Source organism: Gouania willdenowi, chromosome 19 (genome assembly GCF_900634775.1).
Source record: "Gouania willdenowi chromosome 19, fGouWil2.1, whole genome shotgun sequence".
Taxonomy (NCBI): Eukaryota; Metazoa; Chordata; class Actinopteri; order Blenniiformes; family Gobiesocidae; genus Gouania; species Gouania willdenowi.
In genome coordinates this window covers 6,455,265-6,481,481 of record NC_041062.1, presented here as the reverse complement: position 1 = coordinate 6,481,481, position 26,217 = coordinate 6,455,265, and the positions used below count along the sequence as shown (strand labels likewise).

The following is a 26,217-nucleotide window of genomic DNA, read 5'->3' as shown; positions in this document are numbered from 1 at the left end:
AGTGAGAACTTTTACCTGCTACTACCACCTCCTCGCTGATTCTCCTCCTCGCCTAATCCTTCCTAGTCCGGTCCTGGTTATAAAGGCCGTGTCATACAGCTCCAGATGGTCACACACAGCTTCTACTCCATGGTTGAATGGGTGAACAAACTGGTGTCCGTGTTGACGGCCTGATGTCATCGTCAACAAAGACTCTGAATGCGTTCGGCATCAATGTCTGATCAGTAGCAGTGTGACTCTGAAGTGCTGTATGTTTGAAAACAGGTTTATGTTTAAAAATCTATGAAGGTTTGAACTTTGAGGATGTTTAAACAAGAGAGAAATATTAATTTGTGTTTGAGAAAAGTGTATAAAGTGTGTGGTGAGGGGTTTTAAAGCCTTAAAACATGTATAATAATAGTAAAAAATAAAGCTGACTACTTCGCGGATTTTGCCTATTGCAGGTTATTTTTTAGAACATAACCCCCACGATAAACGAGGGACTACTGTACACAAAATGAACTTGCCGGAAGTTTTAAAACTTTATTTGTTTTTTTCCTTTGTTGAGCATCATTCCTTAGGTGTCGAGAAGTGTTTTACGCATCATCTTCACATCTACAAATATCTATAAATCATTCTCATAAATGAGCATTATACACTAGGGCTGGTTTAATTAAAAAAAAAAAAAATCAATGAATTGATTTACCTTCATTAAATCCTAAAATCGATCATTTAAGAAATGTTTTCTACCCTGTGTAATGCATTGGTGTGTGCAGCATTAACTGAATTGAAAATCGAATTGAATCAAGCTTTTTGTGAATCAAATCAATTTAGGAAATCTAAATCCATACCCAGCTCTATTATACGGTGCTTTCTGGATCATTATTTAGCTCATGTTTTATGCTTGAACTCTTGACTGCTTAATGTGAAGTATTGTGATTTAGTACTCACTCTAGCCCTGAGGTGTTCTACTCTGTTCTTTCTTTTCTCTGTAAGTGTTTGGCCTCGTGTGCAATCGGGTTGCAACGCGAGACCTTGGTGAATGTGGCATCAACATGTTGTTTTAACATGCTGTAAAGGGAAATCTGACCTCCACTAAAGATTTCTACTATAGGATCTCCATTCTGCTTTCTCAAAAATACATTAATGTATCTGCAGCAATGAAAAAACATGCCATACTCAAACAGCCAATAATCATATTAGAAAGATGTTTTTATTTTTTCTAAATAAATTTATGTATATGTATTCCTTAGGGATGTAACGATTAATCGTAAAGCAGTTAAAAATCGATTCATAGGTATCACGGTTGATATCGATTTTCTGAAAATTGAATCGCAGTACTTTTTTGAACCAGAGGTGTAGGCGGCGGGCGGATTCTACTGCTACTTTCTTTCTGGCCGCCTTCTACTCTTAAATATGTTAATAAATGATTCATTACCCCTTTAGCACCGAAAGAATATCTGTAATATTACTTGGATATCTGTAAAAGTCACGTTTTTCTATTATTCTGTCTGCTAGCATAGCTTCTCTTCTTCACTGCTAGAATATCTGCATGTCAACCGACCACTGTGTTACCAGCGCCCTCTGCTGGTCCAAACAAATATGACGTAAATCAGTGCAATCACGGTTTTTTTTTTTTCAGTCCAATTGTTAAGGCACAAAATACATTTTCAGTTGCACTTTTAAAAAGAAAAATAACTATTATGCAGTTTTGCATTGTTTATTATAGAACCAGAATTTAAATTAATAGGCTTCTTCATTTGTATTATTCCTTTATTTATTTCATTCAAGATTTATTTTTAGTTAAATTGCATTGTTTTGAATAGTTATCAAGGAATTCTTTTGACAATAAAAAATAAAAGGAAAATAGTACCGTATTTTCTATTTTTTCCCCCAAAAAATAAAGGAATGTTTTTCAATCATCATTTGTCTACAGTCCCATTTTGTAAAATAAATCGTGAGAGAATCGTATCGTGAACCCATTATTGTGAATCGAATCGTATCGGGAGTTAAGTGAATCCCTAGTATTCTTCCTTGGAACAAACTTCCCCCCACTGTCCAAAAACATGTATTTAATCAACGTTAGATTTATTGATCATCACGAAATGACGAAAGATCTGAAAGGGTGTGAATGGCTCCTACTCTCCATGGTCCTGAACAAACTATAAAACATACATTAAACTCATTTTAGTTCAGATAAATATTTTTAAAACAAAAAAAAGTAAGCATCAAAGATACATTTATTGTACATTGTGGGCAAGTCTTAAAAAAATGGAAATTTTTACCTTTAAAGTTAATCTGACCATGTAGTTTGAGTGCGGTGCAATATTAGCAGAGTTCAGTCAAATCATAATAAAAAGCTTAATGGCCTAAAGCAGGTGTGTCAAACTCATTTTAGTTCAGGGGCCAAAAATAGAGCAGTTTGATCTCAAGAGGGCCACAGATTTTGTGCGGGTTAACAAACAATTTTAACTTTATTGTGCCCTTGTTTGCACTTCCATGTATACATAAAATACAAAATAATAAGAAACCATCAATATCCCAGCAATAAGTGGTAGATATCAGTTCCAACAGGATCTTCACTTTAAATTTCCTTGATTTTGTGACAATTTCTATTTAATTAAGGAAAATGTTATGTGATAATTTGAGGAAAATGTTTGGATTTCATAAGAATTTAGATTGACTGCAGTCATGTGAAAACAGGGAAAACTGTCAGCCCCTGCAAATATTGTTGAGTTTCATTCACACTGTTTTCTCTGTAATTTTTACAAATTGGATGCTGCAAAGGGCCGGATTTGGCCCCCGGGCCTTGAGTTTGACACGTGCATTAGTGGATGAATGGATGTAAAACATGAAAGGGAAATAACAGTGCAGTTCAATCACTAAAGGTCAAAATAGGTAATAGTTTCAGGGAAATTTCACTCATTCCCAGCGGAAGTATGTAATAGTTGTGCAAAGTGGTATAAACCCAGGCAATGGTGGATTAGAGTGTGAGCGGATAGCAAAGCTGATGCAAGCCAGCTGAGGGCTGTCGGTAATGCAAATATTGGGATAAAAGGTTGCTTTTCTTCTGATGTGACAGTACTAGGTCTAATCATGTCTGTTCTCTGAGCTGAGCTGGAGAAATGTTCTTTTTTTTCTATTATCCTTTAAACAACAGACAGTCACGATGTTGTGATGCATTGCAAAAGTTAGTAAAGTGTTAACAGGTTACTATTTGTAAATTGGTTTGGAATTGACATAACATGGGGATTTAGTGGGTAACGTAATGTTAGATACAAAAGCTTGGTGATCCTGAATAGTGGAAACACGTATGAAAGATTCTGTTTTTAGACTTTGAAGTTCTGCTGCTGCTGTATAAATAACCAAATGGGTATTGGTCCAGAATCTGTGTATCATTCATTCATTTGTTTTTCATTATGTAACAAAAACATGAAAAAACGAAAAAAAAAAAAAAACACTCATTATTTGATATTTGTTTCCAAAACCAAAATGAAAAAACAGAAAATTCAAGCTCTTTTGCTTCGGTACAGAAAACGAAAAATGGAAAACGAACACCTTTATTTGTTTTCTCCATTACCGATTTGCCAAAGTACGTGACCTGGAAGTGTACGCTCATCCGACGCTAACGGCTATGCTAATAGCAGTTCAGCATGACAAGATCGCTGCTTCCAACTGTGGATCAGAAACTGTCCTTTTCACTTTAGCTGGTGTTGGGCACAGAACCTCCTCATGGACATTTCAAGGATTTAGAGACTCCTAAGTGTTACGGCGCTAACGATATCTCGGAATGTGTAACGGTTCACTTCTGGGTCACGTACTTTGGCAAATCGGTAATGGAAAAAACGAATAAAGGTGTTCGTTTTCCGTTTTTCGTTTTCTGTACCGAAGCAAAAGAGCTTGAATTTTCCGTTTTTTCATTTTGGTTTTTGAAACAAATATCAGATTAATTAGTGTTTTTTTCGTTTTTCATGTTTTTGTTACATAATGAAAAATGAATGATACACGGATTGTCCAGAATGTCTTCTGTTGCACTTTTTAATCATGTAAATCACATTGAATTGTCTTGTGTATGAAAAGCGCTAGAGAAATACATAGTTTTGCCTTGCCGTGCTTTTTTAGGTATAATCAATGCGTATGATGACAGTTTTATAAATGAAGAAATAGTCAAACAGGCTTTTCTTTTTTCATTCTTTCCCTCTTGTTACTATAATTGTTTTTCTATTTTGCCTCTGGGCTTGTTGAAGCTCCAACTGAGCTCCAAGTGCTGTGTGGTGGAACACAAATTCTACACACGCAGTAGTTAACAGAAGTCTGTCTCCCATAAACTGAACACCTTTCATTTCAACTGTGGGTTGTTGCTGTGGCCCTCGTAGCAGCAGAAGAAGGAGGAGGAGGAGGGAAAATCAAAATTCTAATGAATAATTCCATTAGCACATGAAAGATGACATCTGGCTTGTCCTAACCGTGGTCATTCTGCTCTGTGAGAGCAATTTGTTCTCTGGCTGACTGATCCCATGAGAGATGAACCTGCAAATTCACTTATTAACAAACCTTTGCACTTTATTTATTTATTTATTTATTTATTTTTTGACAGTCATTCTATGTCACTTCAACACATTTCCAGGACATCACACGTACATAGGTCTCGAAAAATTCAAATGCAGCATTTAATGACTGTTATGATAATGATGGTGTATATTGTATATTTTGAAGGCAAAACACCCCCAAAAAGAGAAAATTTAGAAAATGAAAAATGTGTTCATAATAAATAATGTTTTCAAAAGTAGATAATTTTCTGATGCAATGGTTTTTATATTTTTTATTGTACTAGTGAAAAACAAATAAACAATAAATGATTATAAGACAGAGGCAAGCTACAATGGCCTCATTTTTCAATATTCGCCAGTCGTGAAATAACCCAAAGTAGGGGTCCAAAATAAAAATGAAGATGTTGCATGAAGAAAAAAATTATTTTATCACAAGAAAATGTCATCTTTATACTATAAAATCAGATTTTTTTTTCTTATATTCCCATATGCAGTTATGGGCCAATTAAAGTAGTAAAAAAAAAGTTTTTTTTTCTGATTTCAAGAGATCATCACTCAAGAACTAATGCATATATGTGACTAATCATTAGTGATGTGAACAGTCTATGTACATAGCTCTAAGATGATCAGATTGCAGGAAGCTGAGGCATATGCTCAGTTGTTTACTGAAGACCCAAACATGTTCCATCCTGAAACCTAGACAAACTTTTCACCAAATTTGAGGAGCTGACATGTCCACCAAATACGATGTATAGCAGATATTTTTTTATATTCTAAGAGAGTAGGTGGAGCTGTATTAGCGTACCAAATTCTAGTTTCCTTTGTGATGTAGTTCTTGAGATATTGGAAGCTGAATATGGAAGAAAAATAAGGTTGCGCTAAAATAGCATGAAAATGGACACATAGCCCTCCTCATTAAATTGGCCATATCTCAAAAAGTATTGTTCTGATCAAACTAAAAATTTGCAGTGTCTATTGAAAAATTAAGGAAAAAATGGTTAAAAAAAAATGCAGAAATCTTTGAGGCCAAAGTGCGTGGGCCATTTGTTGGTACGACATGACCTTCCCTTTCTTTTTGGCTTTTGTTTCTGCAATGTGCACAACATCTGTGTGCCTGTGCCTGGTTGTAACCTCATCCCAGTTTAGACGCTTTTAATGTGACCTTGTACACATGTGACATGCATGCAGCTTCTTTCTGCAAAGCGGATCAAAAATTCCATATTTCTTTCCTTGATTGCTTCTGGTAATGCTACACAGGAAAGCAATATTAAATGAAGAAATACATTGAGCTCCTTTTCGTTTCTGAGTCACATCCTTTTATTCTTCCTGTGCTGGTATAACTGTATCAGTTCGCCTTAAACACAGAGGGCAATATCTCTTTAAAGTCCCTCTTGAAAGTAATTTGCTTCTATCCTCCTCTGACTTGCTTGTTCATTTTTCACTCTCAATGTATTACTACCTCTATCCCCCATTTATCTACAGTTATCTGTTTTCCACCCTGTCATCTTCTTAGCATCTTCAGGAGATGAAATAGTGCGGAGCGAAGATGCTGTTGGGGTGTTAAAAGAGGAGATGGAGAGGTTTGTGGGGCTGAGTGGGACTCGATTGCATTTTCATGTTAACTGAAGGATGGCTGATCCCTTTCCCCCCGCTCACTTTCACTCACTCAGCCGTTCACCATTTACGCACAGTGGTAGCAAGGAGATGATGACTTCCCGAAGTCCATTAATCTAAATTAGTCTTCAGTCGCGTCTGATGCCCCCATACCCACGATTCTGTTTCAACGCTCTTACCATCAAAGATATATATAAAAAAAGAAAGAAACGCGCCACACAACAATTCTGCAATGCCTCCATTGACACAGATATCCGTGGGTTTTATGTAACGCTCACTCACAGAACAAACCTGAGACAAAATGCAGCATCATGCAAAGCCCTCTTTGTGCGTAAGCAACGTTTCAGCAGGAGATGCTGGTCCAGTCAAGTTAAATCTGCATCACGATTCTCTTGGAAACAAGAAAAAAAATGCAAAATCAGGAGGTGGGGGGAAACAAAAAACTGTGACCTGCCAGATTGGATAAATGTCAGATTCTTCTAGCAGAATGTTTTTTTTCTTCTTTTTTTTCTGTTTTCACTTGAAGTTTGAGCATCTTGATGCTTAAAGTTTTTCAAAGTCATTCAACCATCACCTGGTGTACTTCTCAGGAGCTTCAACCAGATGAAGCAGGAAGGATCAAATCTGGCTTTACTCGATAAAGACCTTAATTAATAGACAATCGGAAAAATAAGCCTTGGAATCATCTTCATAGCTTCACGCCCAGCACAGAGATTGAGATTTCTCTAGATCTCCTTCTAACAATTGTTTGAACGGACTTGTCGTCCTTGCACTTGCTGACTAAGAGATGCAAAAAAAAAAAAAAGGGCAACTCACCTCAGACTGTAAGTTATTGACGTAAAGGATGCAAAAGCCTAAGTTCCAGTTCGTGCCCATGCATGTCCGTTCCTTTAGTGGAATGGGAAGCGAGCTGGAAACAAGGACCATGCCATGGCAGAAGTTAGGAGGACACGCAGACGTCCGTGCACTGAGTAGTTGTTGCACATCAGCCTCCTGACGGACCTAGCACTACTCCCCCTTTCATGTACTCCTCTTCACCACCACCATCTCCACCCCCCTCCTCCTGACTTTGCCCCTCTTTCGTCACACTGTGTCGGAACTCACTTACTCCCACACGATGAGGAGGTACCCGCACTGTGGCTAAACTCCAAACACCTCAGAGGAGGAGACAACAATGCAGCCAGAATAGGAATATCCCCATTGCCTTTGCAGCTCTGCTCCCATGGCTTTGCTGGCTTTCCTGTGTTTGTGAATCTGTGAGAGAAAGAGAGAGAAAGATTATGCGAGAGAGGGGGAGGGAGCATGAGAGAGCGAGAGCGGGAGGGGAGAGGAGGAGAGAGAGAGGAGATGAGTGAGTGCTGGGGGAGAAAGGATGGTCGGCTGAAAAAAGTAGCGCTCTACTTCATGCTGTTTTTTTTACTCTTTATAGTTGAAGGTGTTTTTTTTAATGCCAATTTTGATTGAGCACAACATTATTTTTTTTTACAAGTTTCCTACCCAGTGGTTTTCTAATAATAAAAAAACAAACTGTTATTTGTGTTGTATCATTACATAGGTTTATTACTACTTATGGTTACCAATGCATCAATGAAACAAATAACTCAAATATAACTGACATTGCTTTTAATTCAAAGTGCATGACAAATATTATTATTATAATTATAAAACAAACATACTTTATATGTACAGTATATGAATACTGTACATATAAGTGCGATGGCTCCCTCAATGTCTTCAAAATTGTGCCAAAGAAAACAAAAACATAATTTTTTTCTTTCAAATAAATGTGCACATATTTAGTTTATTTGTATAATACAGGGGTGCCAACACTTTTTTGGCTCGCGAGCTACTTTTACCATGGACAGCTCTTCACGATCTACTGTGTTTGGGGGGATTATGATTGTAAATAACTTGATTTTAATATTTACACTATTACAATTATTATTATTACTATCATAATTATTACATTAGTTAAAAACTGAGTTCGATTGAAATCTATTTTAAAAAATACAAATAAAGTTTGTTAAAATGTAGCCTTTCCATTTGATCATGGCAGAACCAAAACTCTGAAAGTGTGATGATCAGGAGTTGAAATCCACAACAGCACAAAGCACAGCTGCTCACCTCATCATTTAGCGATGCTAGTCAGTACGACACAGAGCGTTTCAGTATTTATACTTTCTTTTTGTTGTTTAGATGAACGTCTATGGCTGTGACCAACTTTGGGTTAGCTAAGGCTCTTCTTCTACTAATTTGAGGTCGTAAATGAACAGATTACTCCACTCGCGCTCCCCTCAAATTGAGGTCAAAAGCTGAAGTGTTAGGTTTCATTTTTGGTATACGTGATTATGCCTCTGTGATCAACCGGTAGATTGCAATCAATGCATTGGGCACCCCTAGTTTAATACAGTATATAAGACTAGTACAGATAGTTCATGTCTACTACTAATATCTTAAATATTTAAAACATTCAAAGAATTGATCGATCCAATGGCGTTCAGGGCTACAAAGGGCCGTATATTGTGTTTAATTAACATGAGGATTGAGAGCGAGTCCTTAAAAAATGTCCTCCCTTCTTAGAAAAATCTAAATACTTTGTGAACCCTTGTTCTAACCAAACGACCCCATTGAGAGTTGACCTTAGCTCACACCACTTGCAGCCTGATGTGCAGCGGTTTGTCACAAGATGCCCCCCAAGCAGATGTGTGTGTAAAACGCGGCCAGCCTGGACGCACACCTGTGTGTTTAATTCATTCGCAGGCTGTTCAGCGTCCCCAAAAGAAAGACGCCTCTCATGTATTATCAACCCTAAAAGCTTCATTCTCCTTCTGTCATCTCAGTCCTTGAGTCGTTGCAGCTCTTTGAGCAGTGAAGAAAGTCCCATCTGCCTGTTACTCCTCTGTAGGACTTGTTTGTCTATCAATCTTTGATGGTTAGGAGTTCAAATGTGCGGGGACATTTCCATTCCAGTCATAGATGTAATTGGATTAGCTGTTTGTAAGTCAAAACAAGAAAAACACCAAATTAGTCAAAACCCTTGTGTTGTAAAGACGTAGCTAAAGACCCTATGATTTATTTTCCTCAATAAAGTGATATTTATTACACTAAGAAATCCCCAAATTTATAAATACATGATAAATTATTCCAACCGTGTGAAGAACTAATCTTTTATCCTCTTGTCACATGTCACACCAGATTTATTTAATCTATCCAATAAAAGCCTTTTCTCATTTAACTGTCTTTTCTTATTCTGAGTCCTTTCTTATTAGTGTGTCCATTCTTATTGTAAGATCTGGTTTGTGTCAGTTTTATCCTCCTCCACTGTCTTTTTCTCTTTTTTTTAAGGATTCCCTTAATTCACTACTCACGATGCTTGTCTCATCATCAAGATTAAGTCTTTTTCATGCCATTTATTACAAGTGTTATGGTCATATTTGGCTCGATCCTTTGTGGCATAATACATAGCTGATTTTTACTGAAAAAAGATATGGAAAAAGGACCAAAAGAAGTCCCAGAATTGTTTTTTTTTTAATATTTATTTATTTTTTATCTGATTATGCAAACATATATATACATGCTGCCCCTTTTGTCTTTCTTGAGTACAGAATAACCTCTTAGAAAAATAGGATAAGCGATCATTTTGATTTGATTTTTGTTCTTTATCCTTTTCCCACTGCCTCACTGCTCACTTTACTGAGTACCGGATGAGACACAATGGAAAGTTTTGTTCGTCTTTCTTCATTCCCTGCCCACATCGACTCAATCCTCCACAATGTGACATCAAATACCTGTGCTGCCTGTCTGACTGACTGCATCCTTACACAGCAAAGCGTTGTAGAAATGTCTTTTGATTCTACACTTGTTATTGCCTCTTTGAACGTGAAAGTGGTTGAAAAAAAAAAAAACTGAATAATGTTTGTAAAGATTTGACCTTGTAAAGTCACACAGCTTTAGAGGTGTTGTGCTTTTGCCCTCAAGATAATGGCTTTACTTTCAAGGTAGAAAGCCCTTTATTTGAGAGGCAGAAGTCCTGAGGGAGGGGATGCCTACAGTATGTCAGAGTGGAATAGGCTGCCATTTTCTTTATTGGAAGCTCAGCGACCCGCTTGTGTAAGCAAACTGTTTCTCAGATGGATAAACCAATGCCAGTGGAGAAGTCACTCCAGGGACTACCCTCTCCTATTGATTTCATTACCTCAAAGCCAAGGCGTCGGGGGAGTCCTGTGTGATGTCCTTGTCCCCTGTATGTACATTATAAACAGTATTAAAGGCAAACCAAGTTCCAAACCTGGTCTGAACTCAGTTTTTACTGCCTGCCTGTTTGGATTGCAAATTGATTTATGGATTATGTGGTTTGTAATTTAACTATGGAGGTGCCTCTGTTTGCGACTGCACTGGCAATGAGTTTTCTTCTTCTAACTTCAACTCAAAAAAATCACTTTCCTCTGCTTTATTCGATTCTAAATGACAACATACCTGTTTGTCTCAGTATTGAGATCTGTACTGATTCAAAGACTTTGATGTCCTCTTACTGCCACCAATTTTGTGCTAATTCTCTCCTAATGCAGCTGTTACACTTGTGTCAGGTTGACTTCTTTGCAGGATTGCCTTATTTACAAGAAAATTGGCTTTTCTCGCCTTAATCAGTATTTTCCATGTGTTCCATCTTACTTTCCTTTCTTGACTTTTCTTTTTGTCACTGTTAAAACTTGTATTTCATTTCCCTTTACAATCCTAGAGCTGCACAATCAAGAAATATGTGAAATGCACATTTGTACTAACTTCTAATTGTAGCGTTTCACAACAAGAGCCTTAAATCAAGGCCTTGCATACAAACCGGTAATTAACAGATCATTTGAAGCGAAACACAACCCAAGCTGAGTATTAAAACTTGGTTCCAAGTGCATGTCAGAAAAGTCTTTATCATTTAGAGCAACTTTTAACCTTTAAATAGACATAATAGCTCTTTTATGTGTGGGCATCGCCATTTTGGAGATTTCAGCCAATCGGCGTTGGCAAATTGTTTGCATGTTTTAACATCTTAGTGCTTACTTGCGTGTCTCCAGTTCCTTGGAAGGTATATGAAGGTATTTCTAAGACCAGGAACATGTCGGTGGACGGATTTTGACGATACACAGACCAGGAAATGATGACTCAGACCTTAAAAATGCTGATTTGGACGCCACTATCTGCCATAATACTACAACTGAACAAGGAAGACGGCTGATGCTACGATCAGAATGATCAGATGCCTTTAACCTCATAAAACCAGCTGGAGTTATGTGAATAAAGGACTTCCTTGAGTTATTTTCATTTAATGAATGTATTTGCCTTATTTAACCTCATAATCAATCATTGTGTGAGGTTTCAAATCTTTTCACTACATAGATATTAAACTGTTGAGTTTAATATCTTCCTGAAGGCAAACTCTCAGCCAGAGAAAGAGCTGTCAGTTTACAACAGCTCAGACCTCCCAGGAAAGAGACAATACCATCAGTGTATTTTCAAATGGTTGAAAGACTGATATGTTGTGACTCCCTGTGCAACAGCACTGCGAAGTGTCTCGTTGAGAAGCAGCAAAACTCAAAATGTGCCCAGCAGATACATCCATCTAAGTGTGTCCCTGTCTGCCGCGGTGTTCATCAAACACACACACACACAAAGCTTGGTCTGAGCCCGGCCTCAAATGCGTCCAGAGGCTCGTCCGAAGCTTTACGCTTTTAGCAAGAAACACGAAAAAAAAAAAAAAAAAAGAAACACGAAAAGGAAAATAATAAATTTCTGTCGTGTGTTCAGTTGTAGCCCTTAAAAAAAAGTTGCATTTTCAGATTTCATTTCGCCACCACCAGCCACTACATGTAAAGGCTGTTTTGACCTTTAGTTAACAAGTCGTCTAGGCTTAGCATGGTGTTGTGGCTTCAAGACTAAGAAACAAATAACTGACGCGCAATCCTCCCTCCTGCTCTAATCCATCTTTTCAATCTGTCACACTGAGCAGGCAAGATCCAGTAACACACATTTATTTTCCAGTTGTTGATGGGAATTGGCACAAAGACCTTGAAAAAGAAAGCATCGGTACTTCACACCATGGAGTTTCTAGTAGAAATTAAGATCTCCATTAAAAAAGAAAAGTGTTTTGGTGTATTGGTGAAAGTAAGGAGCCCCTTCAAGCTTGTCTTAGTTAAATTCTGCCTGAATATATTTCAGAATTGGTCACATTCATGGTAAAAAAAAAAAAAATTCATATTAACAATTATTTTTGTGAATTTTAAAGTGCCATTGCCAACCATCGTAGATCAGCACTCCAAAAATAGCGTTTCCCAGCTAGCCTTTAACATGCTCTCTCTATCTTTTAATTGGCAGACCCCCAATTTTGTGTCTGTTGTTGGTACTAAGTGGGCTTTCTGCATTGTATGCCAGTATATTTTGTCTTCTCTTTGATAGCCAGTGTGAAAACTGTCTTAGTGCAGCAGGCACATGTTTCAACACTTTTTGAAATTGTTTTAGTTTGTATTTGGTTGTGGGTGGTGTGTGGAGAAAACCTTGGATTTGTATTGGATTCCCTCTTCAAATAAAGACAAAATTATTATTATCAGAGGATTTAAATCAACTGCACAATATGAAAGCATGATTATAATTTCTGGTGGTAGATGTAACTTGAGTTTTATATGCCATTAGAGTCACCCCAGTTCTCTGCTGACAGGCAGTGTTGAGGAGTTTTAAGGATTTCTACTGGGTAGATCACGTTATTTCTTGTCAGTCTTTAATGTGATGCATAAGTAGTTAAATCTCACCCTCTTACAAGAGAGCTTTCTCTCTCTGACCTCTCGCTGAAGAAGTCAGCAGTTCTAATCTCGGGGATTGATATCCTGTAGTATGTCTTTTATTGGTAAATGACCTTTACTTAAGTAGCGTGTTATATTACAGGCATAGTCTCACTGATGGTTACGTTCACCCAGTCACACACTTCAGGACTCATAGGCACATGAGCAGTCATAGATGGAACCACATATCTGGAGGTGAAATACGTTTTTTACAGCAGCGTCTTCACACTTTGGTATTTTACATCAGATATTTTTTTGTCTTCTTTTGCGAAACTTTTCCGAAAATTACTTGATTTTTCGTGCGTGGCTTCTAACAGCGGATTTCCACTGGAAGCGTAAGTATTCCATAACGTCTCCGCTGCGTAACTGCTGTCAGTCAATCCCCACCGCCTCCGTCTGTGAAGCGCAACTGTTGTGGCAATGACTCAAGAGATCTCGCTAATTCACGAGCAATTGCGCAATATAGGGAGTTGTAGTCGATACAAAAAGAACCACATAGCCATACAAACAGTGTGAGTCCTTCGAGAGGAAATCGACTCAACCCTGCTCTGTAGATCTTCCACTTTTGTGGAGATTATGGTGATTCAACCGTGGAAAAGTACAATATTTATATGTGAAACACAATCCTCTGCCGCCTAGCGCATGAAGAAAGCTGGTGATCTCAGCAGACCTCTGTGACCCTGCAAAGGAGCAAGGGGAAATACTTCATTGAACATGGATGTTGTATTCTGTGTCTTGTGCACTACTTCCTGTCCCGCACAAGCTTATCTTTGCTGAATTTATGCGTTGTTGCTCCTGCGTCTGGCAAAAATACAAGGTATCTGTTGCGGAGGGCTCCGGCATTACGGAGTAGTTACGCAGTAGTGGCGGACTGCATACTCTTGCGCTGGAAGTTTTGAATCCCTTTTCTATCAATTCTTCTTTATGCTGTTAAGATTAAGGCTTTTATGTTAAAAAGAGCTTCTTTCATCCTTTCCATATGCTAAGGCTTGGTGGAGATTTGAGGTTTTTTTGTGTGCTCATGTAGTTTCCTTTGTAATGAGCCAGGAAATCTGAACCCTATCAGACTCAGGGCTAATAGAGACAGGAAGGAGGTCACTTTTATCCCTGTTTATCATCAAATGCCTTCCTTATCGTCCCTTTTAGTTCAGAGTCAGTTTCCGTCCTCCGGAGATGTATTGAGGCTCGTGGAAATGACTCTCTGCAGGCCGCTGTGTCATTTCCCCACTGGTCTAATTAAACAGTTAAAACAATGCTCTGATAATGGAGCAACTCTTCACTGCCAGACCTAACGCCAATTTCTACCTCTCTGCTGTCATTGCACTAAAGTGAGATGAATTATCAGCCAGACACAGGTTAGAGAGACAAAGTATCAGCTCTTTTATTGTTTTCAGCTGAAATTCTGTTTCATTTGTGATCAGATATAAGATTGATGTTGAGACAGGGTTTGGTAAATCTCCAGCTAGAGAATTTCTAATGAGCTCCATCTGTAAAGTCTGGCTTTGGTTTATGGTCTGGGGAAACATTTTGAGCAAATAGACAATGGAAATTGATGACAACTCAATTGGTGGCCATTTAGGTATTGTTTTGCAAAACGTCTTCAACAAACCTGCCTCCGTTTTGCTGCCTTATTATCACCGGTTGGCCTCAGAGTCCTTGTCTGACTTTGTCTTTTGGGTTATTTTTTTGTCCTTTTTGGTTTTTTAGGTTATCACAAGCAAAACAACTATTTCTTCCAATGCCAAAGCACTGATATGGACTCCTGGGTCATTGTTCAAGCAGAATTGTATATATATATATATATTTTTTTTTTTACCGTTATCAGCACTTGAAGGCTCAGATTGCATGAACAATTAAGCTTGCACCTAAAAGATGTAAATTACAAAGGCACAAGTAAACATTATGTAAACTAAGATAACAGAACCTATGGGATCAGCCATGCCTATTTTTAAAATATATTTTATTCAGGAGGTTTCAGAGCTCTGTTTCCCCTTGTGCCCCATAGAATGAGAATCACTGCTTATAAGATTATTTAGTGATTTTGTAAATCCATCACTATATAGAGATTTATTTTCCTGTATGATTTGATTTAGATTTACTTACATAAAAACCTAAACAAAAAAATGCACTGTAAATTTAATATAAACCCCTTGACACACCTAATCACCTAACCCATCCCCTTAAGGATCCCAAGTTTTGCATAGCCTGGCTGCCGACTGGTTACCATTTAATAACAAAAGGCTGTTTTATGATTTCTTTTTCCTCTTTATTTTTGTTTTATTTTTTGCAGAAAAAGGACTACATCTGTTTAGCATGCAGGTAATAAGTAGTAACCATTTTTTTCTCCTCAAAAGCCTTTCTCTGGAAATGCCTGCTTGGTGAACCACACAGAAATTCAAAATAATAGACTGGCCTAGACTTGTAAGGGTAGTAAGTCAGTTTTTTTTCTTCATATTTTTCCTTTTCCCCAACATTGGTTTCAATGATTTTTCCTCCTTCTTTCAGTCTTTGCCCCACTTCAAAATTCATGAGTTGTCATGGTTACAGTATTGGATTCATCCCGGCTGTAAAAGTAAAAAAAAATAGATAAAATAAGAATTGGCTAATTCACTTTAGGCATTGCTCATCACTGACCCACAAGCAAGGTCGTCTGTCTGTAGACTACACCCAATGTTTTATTTCTCATCGGCTCACATTTATCAGGTATAATTTGCTTTTGCAGCTGCTGTGGCATTTGTTTTTTTCAGATAATTAGGATCCTAACAGCTGTTGAGTGCTTTTCCAGGATGGATTCCTAATTGTATACCACCCAGAAATGAACACAAGCTGGAACTGTGGTTGCATGGTTTTTGTCGCCAACATTTGCCAAATTGTTCCTGCGCTGCGAGCAGCAGTTTGCAAGATTAGACTTTAAACCATAAGCAACATGACTCCAGACTAAAACAACATTGGCAAATGTATGGCAGCGCTGTAACCAAGAGTCGAATGTGGCGTTGTATGCTTTAAAGGGCTTACTCTGTTGTATGCAAACATAAACCCTAAAGGCAAGTTGAGGTTTGCTCAAAGACTCGTTATCAGTGGGAATGATCCACAGCTGAGAAGATGCCACACAAAAAAAAAGCAGTTAAGGAAAAAAAAACTCTACTTTTCAATCAAATCAAACACCTGAAAAATATGATCAGTACTGTTGTTGCAGGAACACCAAAAACAGAGTATTGGCAAAACACGTGCCACTGCAGGAATTTTTTTAAATTACAAATTAAATTAAAAATAAATTGTTAAAATGTCTTTAAAATATATAATAATTATGTTTAAAAAAAGGTTTTTATTTATTTATTTATTTTTATTTAAAACAGATTATTGTTCATTGGACAAACATACAATAGCCAGTGATGTTTTCTCTTACTTTTGTACGAGTCCTCTCGACCACTCGTAACACTTTCTCTTATTGAAGATGAAATAAGAAAAGAAAACTTTGGTGAATCTCAAATATCAAAGGCTACTAAGGGTGTGTTCCCACCGGCGGATCCTAGAATGGTTAAAATGCTCTAGGATTCATTTGCTCTGATAGCTCGCCTCGTTTGGTCGGTGTGAACACGCAAACAAACTTGAGCGGATCAAACGAGCGGATCAAATGAGCAAATTGTAGAGCAATTGTTTCTTTTGGTCTTGGAGTGTCTCCAATCAAAGCCTATAGCAATTAGGAGCCCCATGAACACCGCTAATCTCAAAATGGCTCAACCACAGGAAGTATAGGCAATGGCGTAGAGCGCATTGGCATTGTGGGTAGTCAATAGAGCTGGAAACGGCACAAAACACAGCTTTAAAATCACCAAAAGCATGGCAACTTGTTGCTGAATACTGGGAAAGAACAAACGGCGAAGGAAGAATTTTCTGCGCATTCTTAAGTGCTCACTTTGACCCATTGTTGAGAGCCTCTTCTTCGAGTTTCTGTTTTTCTGCCTAGAGAAGTCTCTACTCCAGTAGCGGCACTTTCTATTGGTTAGCTCATGGAGCGGATCAGATGGTGCACTCTGAACTCAAACTGAGCCAAACCAAGGTGATAAAATGAATACCTGTCATCCGCCCATTCGGACCGAGTTTGGAACTAAACTAGTGTGAAAGCAATCTTAGGCACATGGAAAAGTCATAGCCTGGGATTGAACCAAATACCCTATGATCAGAATGAATGTAGGTGAAATATGATTTTTGCAGCAGTATCACAGCAACGTCTTTATAGCCCGAACCCTGAATTGTGAAAAGCACAAACCGAACCAAACCAAGGTGGTCAAATGATCCACCTGTTCATTCAGACCAAGTCCGGCACTAAACCAGTGTGAAAGCATCCTTAGTAAGGATTTTTTTCTTATTTACATGCATGAGGTCCCATGTCGTGCGATAATGCTCGATTTGCATACAACACACATCCATTAGCTTTGGAATCCACTTCCAGGCTGATAGTGAGTTGGTGTTGAACGAATCATCTTTTGGTCCTTTACAACTACTTTATGAACTCGTTTCATCTTCTTTCAAGTGTCTTTTTCTACGTTGAACTTTGAAGAAGTCACAGCGTTACGCTTTGGGTCTCTGCGAATAATTCCCAGCACAAGAAGAGCTTGAGTCATTGTGATTACTTCAAGGAAGGAAAGTCGGGGAAGGTAGAGTTCAGAATCATGTCGTTGAAAGATGTAACAGTTTAAAAAGATGCAAACATTAATCTTACACAATTTAATCCATTATCCAGTTTGAATCTGAAGTTATTTTGACAAGTTGTGGTTAATCTGGTTATTGAACTAAAATAGTAGAAAATACACTGATTGATGGACGAATGAGTGACATTTATAGCCTTTTTGATCCAATGGTGGATTGTGACTATTGCATGGAGATATGAATACAGCTTTCATGTATTAATGGATAAATAAACATATGAAACCCCAGTTAATGAGGGACGTTTGAAGTAAATGTGTGTAGGTGTGTGTGTTTACCGTCGACTGCACTGTTTTGTTTGTTTTGTGTGTGTGTGTGTGTGTGTGTGTTAGATGTGATTTCAGCTGAACTAGCGATTTTCTAGCTCCTCCAAATGCTTTGTGAGGATTAACTGTATTGAACAGCCACAGTTATTGGTATTTTGTTTTTGCTTCGCTGCCGTAGTCCTTACTTTGCCAAGATCATTTCAGCCAGACGTTCCCGCCTGCACAGAGGAAATTAAATCTACTTTTTTTTAGGATGAGTGTTTATGTGGAGACAATAGAGGCAGACTTATAGTTTTTATATCGCATCAGAAAAACTTCATAGCTTCTATTTTGCTTCCAGGTGGATAGGCGTAATTAAACGGTAAAAAGTAAGGTAATTGTAAGTGCTCGTACCAGTACAAGTTGAGTGGAATTTTTAAGTGTGAACCAAGAAAATACCAATTATTCCATATAATGGTGCACTAATATTATGCTTCTTCACTTACTTACAGACAAGGAAGTTTTTAGCTATAGACCTTGTTCATAGAGAAACATTAGTGTGGTGTTTTATTTCATTTTGTGGACAAATGAAAAGGGAATGACAGCAGAAGGGTAGGATTTTAGTTACAGTAGGACATATTTGTTACATTATTCAGTATTACAGCCATTCCTGAATGTGAACATAAGCATGTAAGGATGGTTGCACAATTGTGGGGTTTTCAGAGTTGGAAACTTTCCACAGGAATTTTACAAGAGGTTTACAAAATGGCTTTGAACAGGACTTTTTTAGAGCGGGTTTGTGTCATTTTATTGAATTTTCAAACAAGGGTTCAGGCAGATTATTTATTTATTTTTTATTTTAGTGAAAGTATTGATTGCACATGTCAAACTCAAGGCCCGGGGGCCAAATTTGGCCCTTCAGATCATCCAATTCGGCCCATAGAAGAAAGTAAAAATGACCGGAAAAACATTAATTATTGTGTAAATTACCAAATAATCCAGTTATAGATATCTCAAATTCACCACTTCCAGATTATTTGTGGGCGCTTGGTTGTTTCCTTTGTTTATATCATATGAAGTAATTTGTAATTGCAAATTGTGGGAAAAACTGAAAATGTTTCCACAAATTTTGCAATTTCTCACAAACAATTCCACAAAATTCCTCTAAATCAGTGATTCTCAACTGGTGGGTCGCGGACCTGTAGCCTACTGGTCGGGTCGCTGACAGTTGGTCAAAAATAAATAAATAAATAAACAAATGTACTCGTCTTTCATGTTGGACTAGTCTTTTATTTTGACAGTCATGCTGTGAAATGCATGTTGCACAGGGAAATATAGAGATTTATGTTTTTTTTAAAAAAAAAGTTCTTATATGTGTGTTTTCAACAGCTATTTTTTAAAAACTTTATTTGATCGTTTATATTAAAAAAAAAAAAGTGGGTCGCAAGTTAATTACTATGGCAAAATGTGAGTCCCAGGGTGAAACCAGTTGAGAACCCTCTGTCTAAATTACTCAAAAATGGGTAAAAAGAAAAAAAGTTAAAGTGAATTGAACTGATATTTAAAACTATAGGGAACAATAATGGTACTTATTATTTTCTTTCCTGCCTTAAATCTATAGCCCACTTGAGATCAAACTATTTCATAATTTGTCCCTGAACTAAAATGACTTTGACTCTCCTGCTACAGGATTATATAGTTGCTAATATTTAAAAAAACTGTACCCATTTTGCTAAAAAAAAAAAAAGCCTCTATTTTGTGCTGCTTTTATCCTCTGACTATCTTGAACATTTTATTCCTGCTTACGTTCATGTTTTCCTTTGTTTTTCTAGCTTCTGCGCTGCTACTCTTCATTTCTACATTTCAGATTTTGTCCGTACCCCTCAAAGGGTTGACACTCGAGCAGTAGCAACTATCATTTTCTGTCTATTCTCGTGCTGCTCATTGGCTTCTACTTTATCTCCACTGTGCAGCACATGTACACAGCGCTAAGTAGAGCCGAGCTCTGACAGCACTTTAAGGCTTCATAAATGTTGTAATCATTGGAGACAAAGAGCCGGACAGTGGAGGGCAGCAAGTTAATGAGATCACACTTTAAGTAAAGCCACCAATCCTTTCCGACCTAAACCCTTTCAGTCCTGCTTCAGCCACTCATGTCCAAAGGGAAAAAAATGAAGCAAAAAAATCTAAAATGTTGGGTAAACCTATTCTGTCCTCAGTTTTCAGTTTGAACTTGATTGCGTTCTTAATATGACTCTTTTTTTTTACTGCAGGGTAGCTTTGTGGCCAGCATGACTGCCACTCTGAGGCAGATGGATGACTATCATTACACTCATCTGATCGGCACCTTTGGCAAAATAAGAAGTGATGTGGTGGTGAGTACATCTTATCGCAATGTCATGAGACTCTTCAAATACTCACTTTGGCTTATATTTTTTTTCCTCTCAGTTTGGCTTATTCTTGAATCAAAAGTGAATTTAGTGTCACTTGAAAAGATTTTCCTCCAACAAAAAAAGTGTGAATTTTAATCACAGTCTTTGCTCCAAGGCTACTTTTTTTTATCTCCTCAGGCTTTTCACTGATTGTCCCTCCTGAGGGAAACGGATCGATTGTTGCTAACAAGTTGTAATGCAAAGATAAATCTTGCAGACTTTATAGAGCCTAGCTTTAAATAACGTTGTTTTTCTCCCGCGCATTAGCATGCTTGAACTTCACTTAAGCACAGCAAAACAGATTCATCCATTTCTGGGTGTGACGCACTAGTTCTTAGGTGATAATTTGTTACTTTAGTGTCATGTTCATGCAACGTACAAATCATAATTCATTTTGGCTTAAATATATGTTAATACATTCTGAGATTTCAATATTTTTGTCTGTTTTCTTTGTGTTTTTCATTTAATTTTAGAAATTGTCAAGCAGAATTATATAAAATAATAAACAATAATAATAAAAAAAGAAATAATAGAAATGATATTAAAAGTAGATTTTAATGTAGGTCATTTCACAAATGGCCCATGCACTTGGAACATTGGTTGTACCTCTACAGTAATGATGTCATCAGTCCTACCTCCACAGTGATGATGTCATCCCTATGTTCCAGTGGTCTAATATTCTAACTGATGACATCATCACTGTTAGGCTAGGACTGATGACCTCATCACTGAGTTTGTCGACTCAGGAGGTGGGGCTTAGGGGTGGGGCGTCCAAACAAATCCACTGTTGCACACCCTTGAATCAAGCAGCAGCCATGTTGAAACTCTCAGGTCAGTCTTATCCTGATCCACAGATATATTTGAGGAACACACACATATACACACACACACCCATGTCATTATTTTATAAAAGCCATGAATTATGTGTATATCCTTTAACATGTGGATTGCAGTCTCTTCCGCATGACGTTCTATTTTACATATTTAAATTAAGAAAACTTATCTGAACATTCATTTTTACAACTGTCTCTCTTTCTTGCAGGATTTCCTAATGGAAACATTTATCATGTTTAAAGATCTTATTGGGAAGAACGTCTACCCCTCAGACTGGATCATAATGAATATGATGCAAAACAAGTAAGTAACGCTGCTGCTGATTGCTCATACATGCATAAACAAAAACATACAGCGTTGCCAGGAAATGTCATTCAGTTGCGTTGATGAATATTTTTGTATGTTTTTCTCCCCTTTGCTAAATATTGGCAGCAGTGTAGCAATCAGATGCTGCGATCGCTGCCACAAACAATTAGAGGAATGGTAGATGCACTGGTGTATGTTGACTGCTAATCTCTAAATTTAGCTTCACTTTCTCTTGTTGTTTGTGCTGCTTCTTCTGTTTTATTGATGGAAGACTTTCCTGATTTCATTTAGTGGAACATATGAAGTGAGAGAAACTTTGTTTTGTACTGAGCAAGTTCTGTAGAGATCAGTCACAATTAAGAGTTTTTTTGTTTGTTTCTTTTTTCTTTCTTTTTTCTTTCGTCTTTCTTTCGTTTCTTACTTTCGTCTTTCCTTCTTCGTTAGTCGTTGTCTCTTTCTTTCTTTCTTTTGTTTTTTTGTTTGTTTGTTTGTTTCTTTTTGTTTCTTTCTTTCTTCATTAATCTTTGTTTCTATCTTTTTTGTCTTTTTTTCTCTTCTCTCCTCGTCCTTTCTTTCTTACTTTTGTCTTTTTTTTTTTCTTTCATTTTTTTTTTCATCTTTCCTTCATCTTTCTTTCTTTTTTTTTTGGTCTTTCTTTCTTTTGTCTTTTTCATTTCCCTTTTCTTTCTTTCTTTCGTCTTTTTTCTTCCTTCTTTTTTCATCTTTCTTTTGTTGTTCTTTTGTCCGTCTTTCTTTCATCTTTCTTCTTTCTTTCGTTTTAATATTTGAGCTGTATTAACTAAGATTGAAAATTCATTATAAATGTATGTGTAAAAGTCAAATACTTCTTTCTTTCTTTCTTTCTTTCTTTCTTTCTTTCTTTCTTTCTTTCTTTCTTTCTTTCTTTCTACATCACATTTGGAATCTTGTTTATGAAAGATGCAGAAAGGCAGCAAAAAAAGAGCTTTAATGGGACAATCTATTCACAAAAAAATATATATATCTACTGAAACATGGTAAAGGTTTGGCATGTAGGATGTGACTACAGAGCACAGCCTTAATCCAGTATCCGTGTATTTTTCAGTTATTTTGAGACACAAATGTATAGAAAACACATTTTTAAAACTCGTTGGAGATTTAACACGCTGCACTTTTCTGTCCTTCGCACATCGTACAGTTTCTGGCCGATTCACACGTGCCAGTTCCCGGCACATGGATTTTCAACCCTTAGCATCAGCAGACGCTCTGCTCATGTTCACACATTCTGATCGCTCTGCTAATGAAGTGGTCATCACCTCCTACTTCTTCCCTGCCTTTCAAATCTTAACTCCTCCACATACCGAAGTGATTTATTGGCTCTATCTGCACTGAGTATAGCAGTATAAGGCTGGTTAGCAATAACAAACTTCCCCAAGCCAAACGGTCATGGTGTTATTGGGACACATTTGATTTTGAAGAATGTGCCATCACATGCCATTTGATTAGATCTTTTTCCCTCTGCAAACATGATTCGAGTCCATTTTAATTACCTTTGTTAAGAGTCAAATATAATATGCATTGTCAAATTCAAATCATGCTTTATGGAGTTCCTTATTTTATGTAATCCTGACTGGTAATCCTGCACTAATGAGGATGACAAAGAAATATGACATTGTCGGAAAAGTCTCACACATTGCATTTTTGGATGAGGAGTCAAACTCAAGGCAAGGGGGCCAAATCCAGCCCTTTGGACCGTCTAATTCGGCCACAGGAGAAAGTAAAAATGATCAAAAAAACATCAATCATTGTGTTAATTATACTCAACCGGTGCTTATATCTCATGATTGCAGCGATTTTCAATGTTAAACTGTTGAAAAAAGTGAAAATTCTTAGAAAATCTATGAATTTTCCTCAAATTATTACATAACATTTTTGTGAATTATATAGAATCTGGTCAGGAATTTAGGAAAAAAATTCCTAATTTAAAAAAATAGGAACACTTGTTAAACTGGCAAATAATGGGCAGGTCGAATCGTGAATGTGGTTAAATTGGCAAAGATAAGCTTGAAATATTGTGAAAAGATGTTAAAGGTGACAATAATGGGTTAATATATGTGACATTAGGTGGAAAAAGTGGTAAAAAGGGTTTATAAGTGGTGAAAAAATGGGAAAATTGTGCAGAAAATGCATTGCAATTTGATGTGGCAGAATGGGAGTAATGTAGCAAAAATGCATTAAAAGGAGCAAAAATATGGCAAGAAAAAGTGATGAAAATAGGTCAAAATATGGTAAGTTTGGCTTCGTGACAGAAAAGGGTAAAAATAGGCAAAATTGGGCTGAAATTGTTAATAAGAAAATATTTTTAGTTTCTTGAAGGCACCTGGTGACCCCCGTCCAGTGTCTCGCGACCCCAATTGGGGTCCTGACCTTAAGGTTGAGAACCCCTGCACTAGAGAATAGGTGAAAACAAAAACAAAAATGTTCAAACTGGTAATCGAGTACAAAACTAACTTTGATTTTCAAAAATGTAACTTGTGTGTTTGATTGGGTCTGATTATCTCAAACTGTGTCCTGAAAATCTGAATCCAGTACAGGAAGTTTTGTTCTTTTCATATTTAAGAGTTGGGTTTAGCCCAGGCAGCATTGCCTCATTAATAATCTGTTCACGCATTGACAAGCTTTTGTCATGGATGAAAAACTGTTTTGCTGTCATCGAAACATCTCAGAAAGCTCGTTTTCTGTTTGTGTGGGTGATGGAAGGAAGCTTTCTACTGCTGTGAAAGAGGCATCGCCAAGCCTGGGACTGCTCTGTCAAAGGAACTGCAACCTTTTATCATCCTATTTGCATAACAGACGGACCCCTGCTCGCCTGTGGGGTCACTCCTCAATATCCGCCCTCTTCTAATCCACACACGCCTCAATTTTTACCCCTTTGTTCTAGACAATGACTGTTAATCTCCAGTAATATATTTTCTGTTTATATGCCACTATTATTAGCTTTAAATCTTTCCTCGTACCAATATTTCTTTAATACTTTAAAGTAATAAAAGAGCTACTTAACTTGCATGTCAACATCCTGGCTCTGGCCTTTGTATCTAGAATCGAGTTCCACCCAATGAACTTATAAATGTGTGTGTGCACATGTATGGACTGAATGATGGACGCACACTAGGGCTGGGCGATATGGACTAAAACTCATATCTAGATATTTATTCTCAAAATGGCGATATACGTTACTAATCATAAGATTTTTAACTCAAAGTCTTACGGGAATGACAATTCTGGATCAAACGTGCTGGTGCAAAATGCCACTCCTAAAACGAGAATTCCAATACAAAATAAGCTTCAACATAAAAATATTTTCTTATGGACGATATTATAATTTTTTATATTTCCAACATAGAAATATTGATGTATCTTGAATCTTGATATATTGCCTATAGGCCTAACATACACCCGTTCATCCATCTTTAACCCATCACAGGTGATTTAAACTGTCCATTAAAAGGTTTATGTACGCAGAAAGACATACGGGTTAACAATTTAAAGCTGTTCTGCAACAATGAAGGTTGAATCAGCCTTGAAAGCTGGTGCTACTAATTCCTACAGGTGTTCCAACTTTTCCTGGTTACTTCCAACCCCCTCTGTCTGCAGAAAAGCAGTGTTGGAACAAACTGTGGTACCAGACCCTCATGAGCACCAGGTGAACATAATTGTTCATGGATTCCATCATTTCTTTTCCAACTCAAATTTTTTATTTGTTCTATGCTTTCATTTCAGAGTGCAATGACACAATAAACTGAATAATATTCAGTTTCTAGGCTTGTGTTCTAAAACTGTTGACCGGTAGTGTATATTCATAGTGTGTATCTTGCACTTTGAATACAAATGAAAACCAATGCATACCTCAAAGCATTAAAATCTACTTATTAAACAGGTGCACCATCAACACAAACTCTAAAAAATAGATTTTATTCTGTTAAACTTCAAACTTATTTGATTGTTACATCGTAGCTCTAGTTTGGTGACAGTATTTAAACAACAGTTTTTGTTTTTTGACCCAATGGTGCATTTTAGGTTGTAATAGCAGTAGAATAAATGGGTATCGCATTAGCATATGCATGCAGTCATTATCATCTTTTGCCCTTTCACACTTACCATACTCAACCCAAACACATTTTTCACCTAGTTTTTACCAGGTTCCATGTAAATAGTTTTTGTCATTATGTATTTGCTTCATTTTGCTTTCAGTCTTGAGTAGAGATGCGCGATATTATCAGCCGAAGTGTGACACTGGTGTGATATTGAAAAACCAATACGAATTAAACGTATTAAAAATTGATATGGCACTTTTTCCTTTACTAAAGTTGAGTAAGTATTCTTATTTTGCACCGACAATGTTTATTTGTGTAATACTTCCTGTGGGAAATCACTTTAATTGTAGCCTTAACCTGTTATTTCCATGGATAGATAGATAATGTTGCCTAAAAATATGTTAGGGGAGGGGCCTATATATCCATAGCTGTGTTTCCATTACAGTTCTTCCATTTTAAAAAGTCTAATTGCACTTTAAACGTGTTTCCACCTTATTCTCCTCTTCTGTCTACACGTACCGTGCCATGTTTTCTCAGAGAGAAGTGGTCATGTGACCAGGTATGTCATGCCTTCTAAATAAAAAAATTTCATTGCACTTTTGTGATGCATTTCAATATCGAAACAATCGAAAAACCTCCTCATGAAAGCGTAA

The 26,217-nt window shown here is 37.1% G+C and overlaps 2 protein-coding genes across 4 annotated transcripts in view; one reads left to right on the top strand and one right to left on the bottom strand.

Moving 5' to 3' along the window:
- Positions 1–7,385, bottom strand: part of insyn2a (inhibitory synaptic factor 2A) — a 37,959-nt gene extending 30,574 nt beyond the window's left edge. For both annotated transcript variants that reach the window (XM_028475389.1, XM_028475391.1), the window contains exon 1: positions 6,960–7,385. The gene's annotated coding sequence lies outside the window, so the exon portion shown is untranslated. The remainder of the gene's footprint in view (positions 1–6,959) is intronic.
- dock1 (dedicator of cytokinesis 1) overlaps positions 1–26,217 on the top strand; it is a 211,018-nt gene that overhangs the window by 124,457 nt on the left and 60,344 nt on the right. For both annotated transcript variants that reach the window (XM_028475387.1, XM_028475386.1), the window contains 2 exons: positions 20,193–20,294; positions 21,394–21,488. In XM_028475387.1, the coding sequence (XP_028331188.1) occupies positions 20,193–20,294; positions 21,394–21,488 (197 nt within the window). The remainder of the gene's footprint in view (positions 1–20,192; positions 20,295–21,393; positions 21,489–26,217) is intronic.